The 20,878-nt window shown below is 39.7% G+C and overlaps 1 protein-coding gene across 4 annotated transcripts in view; it reads left to right on the forward strand.

Moving 5' to 3' along the window:
- The first annotated feature begins 2,434 nt into the window (after positions 1-2,434).
- LIMCH1 (LIM and calponin homology domains 1) overlaps positions 2,435-20,878 on the forward strand; it is a 245,787-nt gene continuing 227,343 nt past the window's right edge. For 3 of the 4 annotated variants that reach the window (XM_063457907.1, XM_063457908.1, XM_063457906.1), the window contains exon 1: positions 2,436-2,830. In XM_063457907.1, the coding sequence (XP_063313977.1) occupies positions 2,738-2,830 (93 nt within the window). In that variant the 5' untranslated portion in view covers positions 2,436-2,737. Of the gene's footprint in view, positions 2,831-20,878 lie in introns of all 4 variants that reach the window. The other variant, XM_063457904.1, reaches the window with a different exon arrangement.

Below are 20,878 nucleotides of genomic sequence, written 5' to 3' on the forward strand. Positions count from 1 at the left end.
TAACGCTGATAATGTGTTCTAAAGACATTGGGGTTAGGTATAATAACGGACGCACTTACTTTCATGTTTGCATCAGATTTTTAAAGCATGCACTGTTTTCATACAGTGGTGACTGTTCTTCATTAGAGGATACCCTAATCACACATTTGTTATTCCTCTTTCTGATTTTAGCTCATTTTCTTTCCTAATGATTTTACCATTGATTACATTCACAAAATAAAACGCATACAGCGTTATTTAGCAAAGTGAGAATTCAAAGGGAATTTTAAATTTAAGGCCAGAGTATCCAGAATAAAAGCACAGCTGACTTAGAGACTTTTCCCAGTTTGCCTACTTTGGCCTTTAATTTTAAATTAAAGGAACACTATAGTCACCTAAATTACTTTAGCTAAATAAAGCAGTTTTAGTGTATAGATCATTCCCCTGCAATTTCATTGCTCAATTCACTGTCATTTAGGAGTTAAATCACTTTGTTTCTGTTTATGCAGCCCTAGCCACACCTCCCCTGGCTATGGTTGACAAAGCCTGCATGGAAAAAAAAACTGGTTTTACTTTCAAACAGATGTAATTTACCTTAAATAATTGTATCTCAATCTCTAAACTGAACTTTAATCACATACAGGAGGCTTTTGCAGGGTCTAGCAAGCTATTAACATAGCAGGGGATAAGAAAATCTTAATTAAACAGAACTTGCAATAAAGAAAGCCTAAATAGGGATCTCTTTACAGGAAGTGTTTATGGAAGGCTGTGCAAGTCACATGCAGGGAGGTGTGACTAGGGTTCATAAACAAAGGGATTTAACTCCTAAATGGCAGAGGATTGAGCAGTGAGGCTGCAGGGGCATGTTCTATACACCAAAACTGCTTCATTAAGCTAAAGTTGTTCAGGTGACTATAGTGTCCCTTTAACTCTGAATTCCCACGTTAGTAAATAACCCCGATGAATAATATTACAGTCAGGGGCGTATTAGCCGCGAGGCAAACAAGGCATTTGCCTTGGGCGGCATTTTCCAGGGGGCGGCAAAAAAAGCCGCCCCCAAACGCCCAGGGCAAATGCCTTGTTAGCCTTGCGGCTAACTGACATGCCGTCTGGGCGGGCGGTCTGCTGGGCAGTGCTGGCGGGCGGGCGGCCGGCGAGGGAGCACTTCCTCTGAGCTGTCTGCTCAGCTCCCTCGCGCGCCGCAGAGTGAGGCTGGGAGCCGGAATATGACGTCATATTCCGGCTCCGCCTCCCAGCCTCACTGTGCGGCACGCGAGGTAGCTGAGCAGACAGCTCAGAGGAAGTGCTCCCTCGCCGGCTGCCCGCCAGCGCCGCCCAGCAGCCACTGGACCACCAGGGAGAAATAGGACCCCCCCCCAGCATTCCCAAAGGTAAGGAGGCTGGGGGGGGGGGTAAATTAAAAAAAAAAAAATGTGTTAAATATGTCAGTGAGTGAGTATGTATGTGTGTGTGTGAATGTCTGTTAGTGTGTGTGTGTCTGTTAGTGTGTGTGTGTGAATGTCTGTTAGTGTGTGTGTATGTCTGTTAGTGTGTGTGTGTGTATGTCTGTTAGTGTGTGTGTGTATGTATGTCTGTTAGTGTGTCTGTTAGTGCGTGTGTGTGTCTGTTAGTGTGAGTGTGTGTGTATCTGCTAGTGAGTGTGTCTGTAAGTGTGTGTGTGTTTCTGTTAGCGAGTGTGTGTTTCTGTTAGCTAGTGTATGCGTATCTGTAAGTGAATGTGTGTGTGTGTGTATTTAGAAGGCGGGGCGGGGGAAGGGTGGGGGTGGTGCGGGCGGGGGGAAGGGTTGGGTGGGGGTGGCGCGGGCGGGAGGGGGGCGCCTGAGTTTTGTCCTGCCTAGGGCAGCACAAAACCAGGATACACCACTGATTACAGTACTAGGGAAAAAGGCATGTACAACTCCAAAGGGTTATATTCCTTAAAAGACAGTGACAGCTGCTTACCTGTCACAGTAAATCTGCCATTCTAATGGTAGCAGAAGATTTTGTTGGGAAAACGAAAACATTCTTGCACCTTTCTTATAAAGTGGGAGCAACTCATTTGTGAATTATATTAATGGAACATAATAAAATGATGGAAGAAGAGGTGCATTAAGGTTTTTTTTTTGGTGCATCAGATAAGGGATAATGATGAACACAACACATTTACACATAATCCTAGACTAGAGGATAGGATCAGAGGGCTTTGCGTACGAGTACACTTATTTTTGTAACCTTCCCCAGGCCTACTGTCTTTATGGCAATGTTATAAACACACACCATGGTCACTTGTTGCTTGTGATGCAGGTGCTTTTTCCTTGCTATTATCCTCCCATCAATCCCTGTGCTAAACACCTGAGTCAGCGCCTGTCTCCCAGCCGTCCAATGCCTGGCCTGGCTATGATGCTGCATTTGGAAGGGTGGGTGGGGGTGTCGTGCGTTAGTTTTGGGAGAATGATGGGATTCAGCATGTGCTGGGACTGCTAATTGTTCCCTGTCTTTGTGAGGGCTGCAGCAGTGCCTGGCTCTGGGCTCTCACTGAGCACAGTATAATCAGGCATGTGATTGCTGCCATTGCTCTCTATAGGAGGAGGTGGCTTGGGGATTTGCATTGGCTGAAGGCAAAGCTGCAATCGTCTGATTATTTTTAGCCGCCGTGTGGTGCGGATCACGTTGCACAGAGAGCGGGGACTCTCTGACCAGGAGGCTGGAGAAAGCTTGCTCTGTGCAGACACAGGATCCCAGCCGCCTGCCCCTGGACATGGCCAGCCCTGCACTGGTTTTAGGGGAGCTACCCCAGCCGCAAGACACCCCCCCGGAACCAGCTTGCAAGGAGGCTCAGAAGTGGATCGAGGTGAGAACTTCACAATATCAATATATTTTTGGAAGGGGTGGATTTATATTAATTTGTAATTAATTTTATTTCCCAGCTGCATAAATTTCTTGGCACTGCATTGCTTTCATTAGACACGTTACATTCTGTGTAGAATTCTGGAATGGAACACAAACTATCACACAGGTAATGCTGCGAATACTATTGGAACCCATCATTTAAAACGCACAATACGGTTTTCATGGTGACGAAGTACCAGCAATAACTGCATACCACTCCATAAGGACCAGGCACTATGCCTGTATAACACAATATCCCTGGCATGTCATTATCTTGAGAGGTTAATAATTAGTTGCTTTACTGGGCGAAGTGAATCGAGTTGAATGACAGGCTGCTACTTTGAGTTATTTAATTGCTTATATAAACCCGTATTCTGGCTGCCAGTGTTACAAACAGCATCAGATCTGAGTGTGTGCTGTAGTGAGGATCTAGCAGGGATTTTGATGCTCCAATGCAGAAAGTCATGTTTTGGGTACCCTGGTGATGTGGATGTAAGAGCTCAGGCTGTTGTGCTGATGCAGAAGTGGTGCTTCACAAGCTCAGTAAAATGCTTTCTAAGCCTATTAATCATGCAGTCCATGTGTGTAATGATTGCTGATGGAAGCTCTTACTGAGCTGGGGGTTCTGTTTATTGGCATGGCATTATCTTCTTTTGATATAGTTATCATACTAAATAAATACTGTCTTCACTACTGCAATGCATTGAACTGCAGCGCCTGAGTCTGGTCCCATTGAGTGCTAACACTAGATGGCAAAGAAAAGCTCTTCACTTGGCTGTGACCATCTGATCACACACAGTTAGTTATGGAAATGGCTCAAATGTCTCATTTCCCTTGCAAATAAATGTGCTGTGGTGCACTGCATACCTGCTGTGGGGAGCCCCAGAGCTGTCATTGCTCAGGAACACAGAGCCCCTATTCATATCCCAGTTTGGGACTGTAGAACAGAAGGAGGGGGTGTGCTCACACAGACATTTCCTGGCTGGGATCTGCTGTTAGTTTGCCTTCTTTTTGTCCATCTCTAACTCTGATAGTTTTTGTTTTCACTGAATTTGATGCATTGTTAAAAAGCAGGTTGAGTCTAAAAGAGTTAAAATGATTTTTGGAAAAGTAGATCTCCCCTACTGGCTTGGTCAGTGCCAGCTTCATTGACTGACTGATTATGAGGACTTTGAATAAGTCTGCCTAACTTTCAATAACATTGCTGATGTGTGTCATTCTAACTCCAGGCCCATTGAGTTTTCTTTGGTGTGAACATATACTGAATGGAAATGCCCAATGTGTAAGCGTGTTTACATGAACCCAAATGGGAGGATTTATCCAAAATGGAAAATGGTGCCAAGCTGTAAATGTGTACATTTCACCAATGGAAAGTTCCCTCTGGTTTCCATGGTGATAGTCTTACATTTACAACTCTGAACCAATTTTCTGAATCATCCATTTTATAAATCTCCCCATCATGGCATATTTAAAACTATTGTTCTGGTCTATTAATAACTAGCATTACAGATGGAGGGGGGGGGGGGGGGGGGGTAATTGAGCTTGGGTGGTAAGGCTGAGGTGGACATTGGTCCCAGCTATATTATGTTACATTATCCATAGCACAGAAGAATCTTGTTCCTCCATTGTTTGCTCATATCGATTAGAACATGAAGAACCCATGCTCCCAAAGGTGCATCTTTTATAGTGGAATTGTATTTTTCTAATACTTTAGACGTGCATGTAAAAGGGCACAGTTAGCACCTGGAATGTGACCCCATACAAACCTTGCTGTGCTCTTGTCTAATCCAATTTATGATGTGTCTGCATTGGGAATTCTAAGATGGTAAAATTAGCACTGTGCGTTTCCTTTAAGCTTTGCCACATTTCTACCAACTAGAAATTAGGAAACTTATCAAAAAATGTGTTTTCTCAAAATTGACAGATCCCAATTGAACATTTGGAGAATTCTGTCTGAAACATTCAAAAATAATAATCTCTGAACAACACTAACCATTTTCTCCTTTGCTTTCATGGCTTGGTTCAGATTGGTATTCAAGCATGTGTATAAAATCACTTGCCAGTTATACTGTGTAGCACTCTTATTTTGCATGCTTTATCACCAGATCAGGTGTTTAGGTGCAGACAAGAGCCATGTAAGACTATTATGATTTATTTCACATGTGCAGACTCCGGGCTTTAAATTGTGTACTTTGGTTTTAATTCCTATGTGGCCTATACGTTATGTTTTTTCTCTCGCCACCGCTTTGCCTTTTCTTGGGGTTCCTTAATTGCCCATAGAGAGCATAATTATGTAATTATTATTTATTTTTTGCATCCAAAGGTGTTTATGGAGAGGAGTTAAATGCTTTGGTTTCTATAAAACTTAGAAAGAGCAACAAGTTTTCTTGGCATAATTTACAGTACAGTTTGTCACAAATCGGTTTGGTGACTAAATTATTGATTTATGCAAAGCTATGAATAACATGTTGCCAGGAGTGCCTCCATTATTATAAGACAAGTAACAGAATGGACTCTGGGATTTTATGTCCCCCGTAATGCATAATAATTAGCAGTGCTCAATGGAACACAATACATTTTTATTTTCCACTGGAAGTAACATTTATCCATTTTAAAACTGACCTGGGCAGCACAAGTAAAGAATATAGTTCTGAGAGTTCAACTCCCATAATACTCAGGCATTAGACTTTCCCTCCTCCACAGCTGTGGACATGGGGCCTAAGAAGGAATGCTCACTAAAATAAATTGATTAACATATGTGTGGGGGGGAAAAGATAACCAATTTAGAAAGGGGACTTGTGACCTCATGCTGACTTGTCCTGTCATGGCTGTTTGAATCATTCACAGAGATGCTGTGAATTTCATAGGGCTATATTTGTGGACAGTACTGATGACCTATGGCTGTAAATAGTCTTGGTGTTCAGCCCTGTTGTAGCTCGTCATTTAGTCAGTGTCCTGTCAAAAGGAATGTTACTGTATTATTTTTGGGTTTTTGATTGACCACAGGTGGATGAGTGTGGCACAGAGAGGAGCTGGAACCTGCTGCCTTCACTTCAGACTCTGGAAACTGTGCTCATTTTCATATGCATTAGATTGGCCCATTTAATCTGCTTGAGAACAGATGTTATTTCCTGGATCTATGACAAAGATACAGTAGTGAATAAAATTTATATTCACATTTAGTAATGAGGCTAAAGGATACAAAACTACAGGATACATGGTTTTGATTGTCATCTTCAGGGTGTATGTCTAACATTTATAAATTATGTAAAATTGCTATTATTACATATTCTTTGAATTTACTTTTTTCAAGTCTCATATTACATATTTAGAGGTTATGGGGTTTAAAAATTCAGTATTGAATGGTAGCGAATTGAAAACCAAATTGGTAGTCAAGTTTTTCGAATTTTTCTAAAACGGCATGTTTCCCTAATTTTCACCACTCTATTTTCAGTTCACTAGAATTCAGTGTAACGTTAAAGGGACTCTCCAGCCAAGCAGTTTTACTCACCTGGTTCCAGCGCCGGGAGCCTCGTGAAGCCGCGCCCCCTATTTCGTCAAAATGACGAAATAGGCGGGCGCGAGCAGGGAGAAATCAGACGCTTCCATTTGGAAGCGTCATTGCTCCCTTGTGCGCATGCGCGGCTTCGCCACACATGCGCACATACTTCAGAGGGCGGCATTCATGCCGCCCTCTGAAGTCCTGAGCACGGTGTGCGCCGCGAGCTGAGCTGACTGACAGCTCAGCTCGTGGTCTTTGCCCGCCCCCTCTCCTCTCTGACAGGCTGGAGAGAGAAGGCGCGCACACAGTGCCTTCTCTCTCCTGCACACATCAGACGTATTTTCAAACGTCTGACGTATTTTCAAACGTCTGACGTGTACAGGGCCTTTTTAGGGCCCTGCATGATAGGAAGTCCCTCTGGTGGCCGTCTGAGTGACGGCCACTGGAGGTATTCCTATCAATCAATGTAAACACTGTATTTTCTCTGAAAATACAGTGTTTACATTAGATTGCCTGCAGGGAGCTATAGATCTCACCTGAACAAATACATTAAGCTGTAGTTGTTCAGGTGACTATAGTGTCCCTTTAAGCAAATTAATGCACATTTATGAACTTTTAAGGTATCGTGTGTGTGTATATTATATATTCAAAGATCCTGCCCTCACCTTTGTAGTATAAGTGCCACAGTGCTCTTTCAGCCAAATCAACATAAATCTCCACGAAGAAAGGCACACACTGGGCTTCTTGCAGAAAATGATTTTGTCTTTATTAATAACACACGGGTTACAGCAAATCAACGTTTCAGTCCATCATAGGACTTTCATCAGGATCAGGAAGCGAGAATCCGCTCTGGGGTAATGGGGAAATATTAACCTGAGGAGTAATGCTTGGCGGTGGTTGGCTAACAGTGACAGCTGAAAACTTTAAGCCAATCAAAGCCACATATTGCTCGTATTAATTAGCATGGCTAAAGAAAGTGTGTAATCTCTGCTTTATCCGTACCTCCAGTAATGGCCTGTCTGTGGGTGGCCAGTGTTAAACTGCTCGAAAATGACTTCACACTAAATGTAGGGACAGTGCAGGGGACTCCATGCACTATAATCAATTCAATGATCTGAAATGGTTAGTGTCCCTTAAAAAATAAAATAAAAATACCTCTTTTAAATGTATAATCTGAGAAAAGCCATGTGCTTAATGCAGCTTGATGTCGGAGTTATATTTGCATTCTGCTGTCCTTTAACATTGTGGATTAATGTCATTGTTGCATATTATTATCAAGTATTTGTGTGATTTACAGAAGACCTATGGGTGTGCATTTTCAGGGTGCCTAGTAAGTTGTAGGAGTTAATGACCAAACAATGATTAATTTTTTTTTAAACATTTTTTATTTTTCATTTTTTTGTAGTGCAAGGGTTAACAATCAAAGCGATAACATGTCAGTTTAAGTGTACATGATGGTAAAGGACATTGTGACATTTGACATGTAGAAGATATGCAGTATTTTTGATATAGAAAAACAGGAATAGTCAGAGGCATTGAGACACAGTACTTATTAAACCATGTTTACATGTCTGTGGTGTTAGTGGTAGCGTAAAGGGACAAGATGTGTTAGACAGGTAGTGATCGCTAAATGTCAGATAAAACATGCTGATGGAACAGTATATTCGAAGGTTCTATGATAAGGATTTATTTTTTTACCCATAAGCAATTAGGCTTAAAGTGTTCAGCCTGCGGGTACATGCTATAGACCCCACAACCATTACATTAAGCTGTAGTGGTTCTGGTGACTATAGTGTCCACTTTTAAAGGCACTATTTCTCTTTTTATTTTGTTTTCTTTCATTGTTGAGAACAGTCCTGTAGCTGGTCATTTCAGGTTTTGTATGATCTTCATTTATAGAATATTGTAAACAAGGCAGAGCCCCATTTTTCCTAGAGGTTTGGCAAGGATGGAATTTAGCAGGATCATATCTCATTTCATCTATTTTTTTTCCTTCTTTCTTTCATTGAATGGGTTCATTGTTCACCGAATGTTCCTCATTGTATCCTATATGGGGCTTGTAGAAGATAAGCTTGAAAATACTTTTATATGTGATTTGTCTACATTTTATAACTCAATATATTACAAATATTGACAAAACTGTAAGTGGAATGTCAGTCTTTCTCTTGAGTAGCCGTGTTCTTTGGGCTTCCTGTATGCGCACCGTACATTATTAAACATGGAGGGTCACCTTACACACAGTGTCAGTGTCAATTTACACGATCATCCTCGCACGTGTACGCCACTGCTGACGTGGAAGTTGTTCTTTAAAATGCTACAGCAACTAGTAGTGGCTTTTATATTGTTTACATAACAAATTTCTAGTTGACATTTACAGCATAATTAACCTTACATGTACAAATTTTGCACATCTGTTTCCCTTTTCCTGGAACAAGCTTAATTCCTAGCACCTATTTTGTATACACCTGCCTCTGCGTGTCTTTGCCCATTCGTTCCATGGTATGATGTGATAATAAAAGCAAATGGTAATACGTTGCACTCTTTGACAACGCGCAAGTGTCATAAAATACCTAAAATAATATCAGCTTATTTATTTATTTTAATCTATTTTTTGTGTGTATGTGTTTTTGATTGTCAAGCTATTGCAAGTTCTGTCAGGCTCTGGAATTTCAAAAGTATCTCTAATATGGAATATTTTTTTTAAATTTATTTTTTAATATTAAAGGTATAGTCTGTGTAACCACTAAAACTTGTTCTTGATTCTATTAAGCCAGAGGTAGACAACATTTGGCCTATAATACTGGCAGAGCATTGGGGACGATCTAGTTTACAGCAGTACAACACACCCTTTCTTTAGGATATGGTCATTGTTCCATGGTTCAGTCTGAAACTTTTTGATGTGCCTTATAGGTTTCAGGCCTGCCTTGGACCAGTGGTATAGACATGCAATGAGTTCTCCAGCCATATTTAGGGCCCTGAGTGGGTTGAAAAGTCAAACTGATGCTTTGTCAAGGAAATAATGTAGAGTATAAATCATTTTTTTGGGCATTAAATTATTTTGATCCACTTTTAAGTCCAGTTAGTGCATTTGGATTGTTTTTTTAGTTTTTCTATTCATTTCTTGCTAGCTCCTTTGAGGTGAGCAGGGGTAAAATTGGAAACCAGAAGTGCTAATGGAAATAGATCTGTACATGACATCATGCTTTGGGTGGGTCTGGGAAAATCAAGACTGTGCTTTAAAGATCTAAATTTAAATCCACCTATACTGTGCAGTTCCTGGGAAGTAGGAGACAATGAGTAGACCAGTCCCTGGAGATTTTGTTTTGGTCAGTGTTCCCAACAGGCAAGGGAAGATAATGCACTTTTATCTTACACCAGAGAATTTAGGATTGTTACATTTAAAAAAAATGTGTTTTAAGTGTAAATGTAAGTTTCAAAACAACATTTTTTGTATCTTGCATAATGTTAAAATTTGATTAAATATGTTAAGTTGTAAACTACATTCACAACACAATTAAACCTTCATGCATTCCCCGTCAGGAACTTAATTTCTGAGTTACATTCCAAAATAGATTTAATAATAAACACCTATTCGGAAATATTTTATTTTAGCAATATGAGTCCAACAACACCGTTGTCCATTTTAAGGATTTCCTGAATTTCTAGTTCATCAAATACTTTTCATAAGTGTATAAATGAGTTAATTTATTCACTTTTTGCTTATGAAAAGTAACCCCTTCTCTGTACACAAAATTCCTGATGGTATTTGTGGTATTAATTCAACATTTTGTGAAGTTATTGAGTTATCTGGAGTGGCTGATCACTTTGTCTGGGTAGCAGTAACTGCTGGAAATACAAAGCCTTGTAATTAATTGCAGATGTAGTGCCCTCAATTGGGAATATATATGCTGTTAGTTGCTGATTTTGAATGTCACTATATAGATGCCTCAAAAAAAAAAAAATAATATAAATATATATATATATATATATATATATATATATATATATATATATATATATATATATATATATATATATATATATATATATGTGTGTATATAAATTTTTTTAATGCATTTAAAAAAAAAAATTAAAAAAAAAGTTGGTCTGATCCAGCCCGGAGTGTCTATTATTTTGTTGTCTATATAATACAGTTAACCAATCCAGTTCTAAAAATTACATCATCTTAACCTATTTTTCCTTCAGTGTCTGAAGTTTTCGCTTAAAAAAATAAATAAAATTAAGTTCTTGCCTTCTGCATAATATTAAAGGACCACTATAGGCACCCAGACCACTTCGGCATGTTGTGGTCTGGGTGCCAGATCCCTCTAGTTTTAACCCTGCAGCTGAAAACATAGCAGTTTCAGAGAAACTGCTGTGTTTCACTGAGGGTTAATCCAGCCTGTAGTGGCTGTCTCACTGACAGCCGCTAGAGGCGCTTCCGCGATTCTCACTATGAAAATCACAGTGAGAAGACGCTGGACGTCCATAGGAATGCATTGAGTAATGCTTTTATATGGGCTGTTTGAATGCGCGCCCGGCTCTTGCCCTGCAGGCGCATTCGGATCTGACGTCGGCAGGGGGTGGAGAGTTATCCAGCACAGAGGGAGCCTGGCACTGGAGAAAGGTAAGTGGCTGAAGAGGTTTTAACCCATTCAGCCCAGCGGGAGGGGGGCCCTGAGGGCAGGGAAACCTAGTGACCCTATACTGCCAGGAAAATGACGTTACATATATATAATATGTATATATTTTATATATATATATATATATATATATATGTGTATATATATGTATATATATATGTGTGTGTGTATATATATATATATATATATACACACACAAAAATATATATATAATTACAATAATAAATTAATAAAATAAATAAATAAAATATTGAAACAAAATTTTAAATAAATTATATATTTACATGTAATTTCATTCTAACTGTATTTTGTTATTTATTTATATATATATATATTACAAATAACCCCATATATATTTACATAAAAGATTACATTAGTATACACGTAGAATTTAAATACCTATAAATGCATATATATTAAAAATCTATGTGTATATTTAAGTATTTTTTTAACATAATTAGGTGATTTGATTAACCCCTTAAGGACACATGACATGTGTGACACGTCATGATTCCCTTTTAATCCAGAAGTTTGGTCCTTAAGGGGTTAATTAAAATTTGATTGACAACACAGGGAGAAATTGCAGAGAATTTAATTCGCAAGCACTATATGTGACCCTGTAACTCTCCAAGACACCATAAAACCTGTACATAGGGGGCACTGTTTTACTCAGGAGAATTCGCTGAACTCAAATATTGGTGTTTAAAACTGGTAAATTGTATTACAACGATGATATTTTAAGTAAAAGTGACGTTGTTTGCATTTTTTACAAACAAACAGTAAAACATATTCCAACAATAATATAGTCCATAAAAGTGCTGTTTTAAAACACTAGTATTTGTGTTTAGTGAAGTCTCCTGAGAATAACAGTACCCCCCATGTACAGGTTTCATGGTGTTTTGGAAAGTTAGAGAGTCACATATAAGGCTTGCATTTCATTTTTTTGACATTGAAATTTGCCAGATTAGTTATGTTGCCTTTGAGACCATATGGTAGCCCAGGAATAAGAATTACCCCCATGATGGCATACCATTTGCAAAAGTAGACAACCCAAGGTATTGCAAGTGGGGTATGTCCAGTCATTTTTAGTAGCCACTTAGTCACAAACACTGGCCAAATATTAGTTTTTTGCTTTTTTCACACAAAAACAAATATGAACGCTAACTTTGGCCAGTGTTTGTGACTAAGTGGCTACTAAAAAAGACTAAACATACCCCACGTTCAATACCTTGGGTTGTCTACTTTTTCAAATGGAATGCCATTATGGGGGTAATTCTCATTGCTGGGCTACCACACCGTTTCAAAGGTAACATTACCAATCTGGCAAATTTCAATTTGAAAATGGAACGTTCTATATTTGACCCTGTAACTTTTCAAAACACCATAAAACCTGTTAATTGGGGGTACTGTTGTACTCGCTGATTACAAATATGTGCATTTTTTTTGCAGTAAAATCTAACAGTATTATGACATTTACAGCTAAAATGTGAGGCGGAACTACAATTTAAAAAAAAAAAAAAAAAATTTTTTTTACATTTTATTCATAATAAATTATGTTTCATATATAAATATTTGATATGAAATGAAAGCCCTGTTTCTCCTGAACAAAATATTTAATATGAAAGAGATGAATTACGGTTGAACAGACATATAGCGCAAATTCCAGTTTTTGTTTACGTTTTGTTTTGATCAGAACGTGTACTATTGACTCCGTCCTAAAGGGGTTAATCTTGAAGTAGGATCTAAACATAAATAAGAGAGCTTGTTCTTGGAGCGGTTGTTATGGGCTAGATGAAGTTTGTGTCAGTACTGGGGTTGACTTATTAAGGTACACATGTTAGTTGCTAGTCTACCTCATGCATTTTTTGTCATCTGTGATTCCTTTCTCTCTCACACACACACACACACACACACACACACACACACACACACACACACACACTCGTCTGTCTCTCTCTCTCTCCAGAGTCACACTACCCAACGTCAAACCTCTGCAAGGTTAGCCTTTGTCAATGACCTATCCTACGTAAATGGCAGGGGACCGAGCAGAAATAACCTAAATGAGCAGTGTTTTAAAGTGTTGTGAATGCGATCCCCTGCATTCTTGCTTGCCAGCTTATGATTTCTAGGGGAATAGACTTGTTCACAATGCAACCCTTAATGCCAGGATGTCACACATTGATAGAGACCTTGCTTGTCTGCTCATGGAACAGCTGTTTGGAAAGGCTCAGATGGTGTCAATGTTTCCATGCCGTGCCTTCCTGTATGTTAAACTGATGTTATTAGAGTCTTTTCTGTATGACTGATTAATAGACTGTTAGACTTTCCAACCTGTCAGTGATTTTATGCAAAGTCAAAATCTTGGCAGGTAGAATCATTCCTTTTTTTTTTTTTTTTTTTGTCTCTTCCCCCATCCCATACCAAAAAAAAAAGAAGAAATTCTGTCACAAACTAGGAAGTGGTGGCTCAGCCAGTCCTGATCCCCTTATTTGTAGTGAGGACCGAGCATTTCAGAAACCAGGGTGTATGTAATTCAGTAATTGGCAGCATAAAAATGTTGAAATAAAATGGATGAAATTGCTTCTCATGCCAATAGCGGCTGCACTTGTACAGTAAACTGCGAAGAAGCCTATTTGTGTTGGTGGGCATTCACCTGGTCAGCGAGAGCATGCCGTAAAAGTTGGAGATGGGGCACTAACTTTTTCATTTACTTTTTTTGTTTTTTTTTGTTTTTTAAATAGATTCCTTACACTCAAAAATGTGTTTACAAGCTAATCAAAATAATTGTTTCCTGTATAGCTGGAAAAAAACCATTTATATTTAATCTCCAGTTTAGACTGCAGGCTTCCAGTAAAAAGAACACTCCAAACACCTCTGTAGTGGTTACGGTGCCAGAAGTACCTGACTCCCTCCTAGATTAAGTAGTCAAAGAGTTTTAAGAATGGTTTCACAGCTTATCTGGGTCCCCTGGTGTTCCTGCCACCTGATTTGATCATGTCCTGCAGGAGAAGCCATATGACTTTGCTGACCTATGCAGATCTGCTCATGCTCTCAGCCAATGAGGAAAGCTCTGTAGCACTAACTGGATTATTGTCTCCATTTCTGATCTGCTACTCTTTAAAACATAAGACCCAGTTGGACTACTTTTGTCTTCTGTATTTTTTCCCTCAGTTTTGACAATCTTGGCAACAGTTGGCGGTTAAGACAAGCTTCACCTTATGTTAGCTTAGATGACAAACTTGACAAGCCCCAGCTTTTGTTAAAATTGTCAAATGTAGGAAAAATACACAAAGTAGCCCCTACTATGCCCTATGTTTTAAAGGGGAATAGAAATGAAGTTGATATTCTGTCAGAGGAAACGATAGGAGAAAGGTAAGTGTGAGGTGGCAAAGTCACTTTAATTCACAGAAAGCGTACAGGACATAAATACTCACGCTATGCAGGGCCGGTGCTGCAGCTGCCTAGGGGGCACCGTCACGGAGGTCGTAATGTAACCGTCAGGAAGAAAGTGCACAGCGCTCCCCTTCCTGTCAATCACTACTTGTAGCATGGCAGTGCATATCGATCTTCTGTACCCTCTTCCTGATCTGACTGGTGGTGCTCGCTGGGAGCTACAGACCACTTTCTACCAGACTGGGTAAAGGATACTGGAGGGAGGAGGAAGAGATACGTAAAGTTTGCAATTCTTGTTTAGGTGGGTTGCCAATAGCTGGTCTTGCCTATAGTCTAGCCCCGCCCCTGGCTCTATGTATAGTAAACTAGTATGTTCCGTTCAATGACTGCATTTTGCTTGGCTCTAGACATCCGCTGGGGTCTGCACATATATGTGCTCACTTCCAGAATATTAATGCTACGCATACGTACTGAAATTACCAAGCTGGTTTTAGCTCATCTTGTGCCATTACAGAGAGAACATATCTGAAGCATATCAGACTGGTCCCACCCATACGGGCAGTCCAGATCCGAAATGCCAGCAAGTTCTCTCTGCACGAGAGATACAGCAACCCCAGACGATCGTTTCAGCCTTGTTAGGCATCATCAGTGAGGCATAGCTGATATCTCTCTAGGCACCGTGAGCAAGGGGTCCACGTCTGGATTACCCTTTAAACTTACCCTTTAACTAGTTTAAAGGGTAATCCAGACGTGGACCCCTTGCTCACGGTGCCTAGAGAGATATCAGCTATGCCTCACTGATGATGCATAACAAGGCTGAAACGATCGTCTGGGGTTGCTGTATCTCTCGTGCAGAGAGAACTTGCTGGCATTTCAGATCTGGACTGCCCGTATGGGTGGGACCAGTCTGATATGCTTCAGATATGTTCTCTCTGTAATGGCACAAGATGAGCTAAAACCAGCTTGAGTTCTGAGCGGGGACCCACCGAAGGGAAGGCTATTTCAGCTGCTGTCCGTTCTCAGAATACTCTTGCGACCCGTTTTTTTTCTCTCGACATGTAATAATGTTTTAATTTACTAGCAGTTGGCACTATGTCCCAGTGACGCATAATATCACTTTGCAAAGGTCATCCACCCTGTGCATTATGGCTTTTAATGGGCGGTGTTATTTAAAGGGACACTAAAGGCACCCAGACCACTTAATCTCAATGACGTGGTCTGGATGCAAGGCATCTGTCTTTTTAACCCTTCAGTGTAAAACATTGCAGTTTATCAGTAACGGGAATGTCTATGTTGCAGGGTTAAGTCTACCTCTAGTGGCTGCCTTGCAATGTATCCCTTAGCGGGGGGGCTTATATGTGTGTTGAGCATGCACACTATGTCCAACCATTGCGTGACATCGTGAAAGCGGTGACCAAGCCAGTGCCGATGGAGACTTGATGCTGGAAGAGGTAAGATGGGAAGGGGGTGGGGGGTGTTTACAGTTTGTGGGGGGCGGGGGCGTTATCTAGTAAGTTAAGAATACAAACCTCAATCCCGGAGTCCCTAACCCTATAATGTATAATGTTTCTTTAAGCCTATTAAACCGTATGTGATTTGAAAAAAGTGCTCCAGCTGCTGAAATAATAGGCTGATAAAATAATTTATGTAACTTACAGGTGCATTTTTTTTCAAGCTGCCACCTTGCAAGCTATTAACCATGTACAGATTGTTGAAGGATCCATAAATTGTAACCACAAAACTTTCATTAGTGTAGCCAGCTGGAAGCCACTGAGCTGTAAGATCATGCCCTCAACCCTTGCAGTGTCTATTCCTGGGAACTCCCACCATACTGTATATTTTGAGAACCTGTTCAGAAATGACTGGGGAAGCACATTGCTTTAATCACTTTCCATTGTACTGTCATTTAGATGAGCATGCTTTGTGTTTGCAATGAAGAATTTAAATTGAGTAGTCCAAACTTTACATTAGATTCTAGTTCAGAATGTTAACATTTGCTGCCACCTTTGGTCCACCTTGATGACTTTTTACATGTTTTGAAGCCAAGGTCCTTAATAAATCCAGTGCATTTATCCAATAATGTCTTTAAAGGGACACTTCACTGGCCAAAAAACAAAACCAAACCATGGTTTAGTAGATATGGAAAACTTGTATTAATTTTATTATGCATTTTTTTCCATGGGGGTGGGATGTGTATAAAAACAGCCTTTGCGAGCCCTCCTCTTCTAACCCCTCCCAGTCTTTGTGTAGCTGTCCAATCACAGACTTCCCAACGGAGCTCAATGGGAAGTCTTTACAAGGCAAGTGCTCTGAGCAATTGCTGCCTCTCAAATTTAGCCCCACTGAGCTAAACATCCAGGAATTAACAGAACTGTTTGTCTGACCGTCAGAACATTACAAGGTTAATTTAGAAAAGTATCAATTTCTATAGAAATCTATACTTTTTGTAAAATGAGAAACAAACATAACACAAAGTATTTAAGCAAGATAAAGTTCTTTAAGGGGGTCTGGAATGTTCCCTTAATATTCAGAGTTTACGGCATTTTGCTATATAGTAGATATAACTGTACAGCAGGTATTGAAGACCTAGGATGGTTTTAAGCCAATGATGGTTGGGATTTAGTTTAATTGAAGTCTGGATAATTTAAACTAAAACATGTTTGTGACTTTGTATAAATCATGAATTTTGATAAAATATTGACATTATTTTCAGTGCGTGTTTTTTTTTTTTTCGGGAGGGGAGAAAGTGCCACATTGCCAGAGCACTAAGAAAAAGAACTAGGTTCAAACATTTATGAAATATGCGTTCTGAAAATACCGAACAGCTGTGCCTTCTACCAGAAGACAACCTCGGCACTATTTGTAGATATGATATGGCATTTTCAAGTGGAAAACCGCAGTATGGTTCTTGTTGTCTCCTTGTGTGCATACCTATAAATAATGATCGTTTATCCCCTACAGAGTAGTCAGAAGCACTGCTCTGTCTAGGCTGGATGCCAGGATTATTCCAAGACCTATGAATTTTCGTCTAATGACTGTGGAGCGGTATGTAGTAAATTTATAATAAATAAAAAAAGAACTGCTACAGCTCTTCATTTTAACCAGATGGTAAGCTTAGTTGGTTGAAACTAAAGTAGCAACAAAGTTACGGGGTTTAGGGAAAGATTGGTACTAGGAGATTTAGAATGATTCTAAAAGCATGTGTTCAAATGTTTACAGTGTTGCTTCCTAAAGTGGATTTCAAATATTAGGTCAATATAACCACATTCAAAACCTAGCTAACATTCTTTTATTTGTTATTTTTGTGTGTTCTAAAACTTGAACTTGGCAAACCTTTTTTATTATTTTTTTTAAATGTATTTATTTTTTCACCAGTTTTTTTGCAATATGGACACATGCCATTCCTGCTTTTGGTGGGACTGTCCTAATTTCAGGGCCTTGTCCAGCAATGGTTCCCAGATGCGAAATGTTCCTGGGCAGCAAGGCACGAGCACATAATTAGATGCGCTCAGAATGTGCTGTGGGCACTTGCACCATGCAGATAGGCGCTACAGCAGCACTCCCTACATGTTCCTACCTATCAGTAAGGTGCTGGCCAAACAGGTTTTTAGAGCCCTTGTGATACTCAAGAAAATAAAATGAAAATCAAAGATTTAATAAAATAAGAGGGACATGATGCATTGACACAGGGATTACCCCGAAACGTTTATTTGTCCTTCAATTAAATGTCAGTAGCACATTGGTTTGTGCCCACAGCAACTATTTGCGCAACTTCTATTTGTATTTAGAAAATAAAGTTTGTTGGAAGATCATTGCAGAATTTAAATTAATATGTACAGTCACTTTAAGAAAAAGGAAAAACAAAATGGTGCTTTCTTGGTTAGGTCTTGTGAGTCCAGAACAAGATTCCAACAGCAATTCAATAAGTAAGGTTAAATCCAGGGAAAATAACAGTACCTTTTTCGATTACAGACACTCCTCACTTACCGACCGGGTTCCGTTCCTACGACCCGGTCGTAGAACAAATTGGTCGGTATGTTTCCCCGAACATAGACGAACGCACCAGAGCAGGGAATCCCCACGACGGCTCACACTTACGACTGGTTGTAAGTGCGAGCTAAAACAGGTTGGTCGCAAAACGAGGACCACCTGTACTTTACACAATGTGTAAATGCAGTGTTGAAATGTGAAAAGCAAGCACATTAATGCTGGAGTTATGCAGGCTGAATTCAGGATATAAATGAAATGCCTATTTTTATGGGTGCTTTCTTAATAGCGGAGAGCAGGCAACTGAAGTGTTAAAACAATGTAGCAATCTACTTGCAGCGAACTGATCAAATAACTTGGCTTGTTAGAGTAGGTAGTAGACTAGTCCGAGTCCGTTCTGTGTCCAGGGAGTAGGGAGTTCACCAAAGTCGGTTTGGAAGATCAGAGGTTCAGTACACAGGTGGACATCACAAGGAGCTCAGAAGACTCTTAGAAACACTGCAACAAATTGAGCAATTTGGGAGTAGCCGCGGCTTCCCTTTAACGCGACAGCGTCAGACGCATGGACAGGGTCCAATGGAAGTGACTCTAAAGGGAGTTTGCAAATCGGTAATCATGACGCCCCTTCAGTAAGTGGGCACACCGTTTTTCAAAGTATACACCCCCATAATGCGTTACTGATCGCTCCCCCCTTCCCATTGTCCAGATTGTATACCTTCCAATGGTGGGAGATATGTGGACATGACCTCCAGTTTAAATGTTTGCCTCCATATTATTTTCTCTTCCTTTTCGAATCCTCACCCATGAAGTCATCTTATCTACCTCCTCTTACGTTTCCAACTTGAACCATCATATCTTCTCTTGCATCATGTCCCTATATAAACCATTCTTTTATTTTTTTTCTTTTTTTTCTTTTTTTTCATCTTGGCTTTGAAAGGTGTGAAAGTCAATGCAGTTTGGCATGCAGCTGTCACGGAAACGAGTGGATAGACCTCATCTGCCCCATATGGCCTGAAAAATCTTGAATTAAAATGTGACTCCATGAATACTGTCTCGACCTCCCACCGTAATACTGCATCCTTTGGCTGAAATGCATCTATGCCTCCATGAATGAACTAAAATGCCATATTTATTACTTTTCGTCAGAGTGCAGTCCATCACTGACGTTTACCAAAATGGGAAATTACCAGAGAATTGTAAAATTTTAGTCAAAAATGGAAACTTTTATAGTTTGGTGACTTTTGGCCTCAGGTCAGTTCCAGATGACACAAGTTTAGTTTTGCGCCCCTCTTCCAACACTTTTGGTATTCATTCAGCTTATTGCAAATTTTAGCCATAATAGCTGATCAGCAGAAGTTCTGTCAATGGGCTGTAGTCACAACTTGGCTTTTTTTAAAGCCTGGATGTGGTCATTTTCATTTCAGTTCACTGCAGTTTGGTGTTTAGTGAATAAAGCAAATTGGCTTTAAAATGACTTTAATACATTTTAATATTGGTTGTCCACTTTAATTTGAAGGTCCCTTTTTATACACAATCACTTTGCTTTTGGGGACAATTGTACAAATACGCATAATCTCAAATAAGTTTTGAAACGTTTTAGAGTTTGAAAAAGTAGTCAGAAAAAAGTCTGACTACTTTGTATGCTGTGATAATGCAATGCTTTTTAGACTGCTCCTAGCACTGAGTGGGTTAAAACTCTCTGGAATTTCCATGCAAACTGTTTTTATGTACAATCTCATGGCCAAACCCGGCTATATCTTGCAGATCCCCCGTATGACATACAGTATTTATTATGGTCTAGTGATGGAAAACAATGTCACACTTTTTTGGTTAATTGAGCAGGGATAGTGGGACGACTGTGGAATGCTGGAACGGAACATACTAGACAGCCCAAAGTTTATACAGATTTTTTGTACTATTGTATTCATCAAGGCATAGTATGCGCCTGGAATTCTTCTCTTCCATTTATATTTTGAAGTGGCAGTAGCCATATTTATGAAAAAATAGAAATTAATCTGCGGGTACACTCCATTGAATTTTCACAGCAGCGACTGTTCCATTTTTAGAACTCAGCCCATAATTGCCATTTATTCCTAACTACCATATTTAACATAAATTCTGTCAATCTGCATTATCCAGTTTATAAAGCTCGTACTGTGTATTGGCTTTATGTATTCAGTGGAGCTGAAGGTCCATAGCAATATGTTCTTCAAAAATCAGTCTTAATCAAACATAGAATTTAGTATACTGTAAGAAGATAGCTTTTTACTTCTGAGGCTGTAAAGCATAGAATGGATAGAAATAATCCGAAGACACCTCTGTTAATTAAAGAAACACGATAGTGTCAGGAATCCAAAAATGTATTCCTGACACTATAGTGCCTGTGTGGCTATTTAGGTCACCGGCCCCCTTTAATTCCTCTGAAAAGGTGATTTTTAAAGGGACACTATAGTCACCTGAACAACTTTAGCTTAATGAAGCAGTT

This window comes from Pelobates fuscus, chromosome 6 (genome assembly GCF_036172605.1).
Source record: "Pelobates fuscus isolate aPelFus1 chromosome 6, aPelFus1.pri, whole genome shotgun sequence".
Classification (NCBI taxonomy): domain Eukaryota; kingdom Metazoa; phylum Chordata; class Amphibia; order Anura; family Pelobatidae; genus Pelobates; species Pelobates fuscus.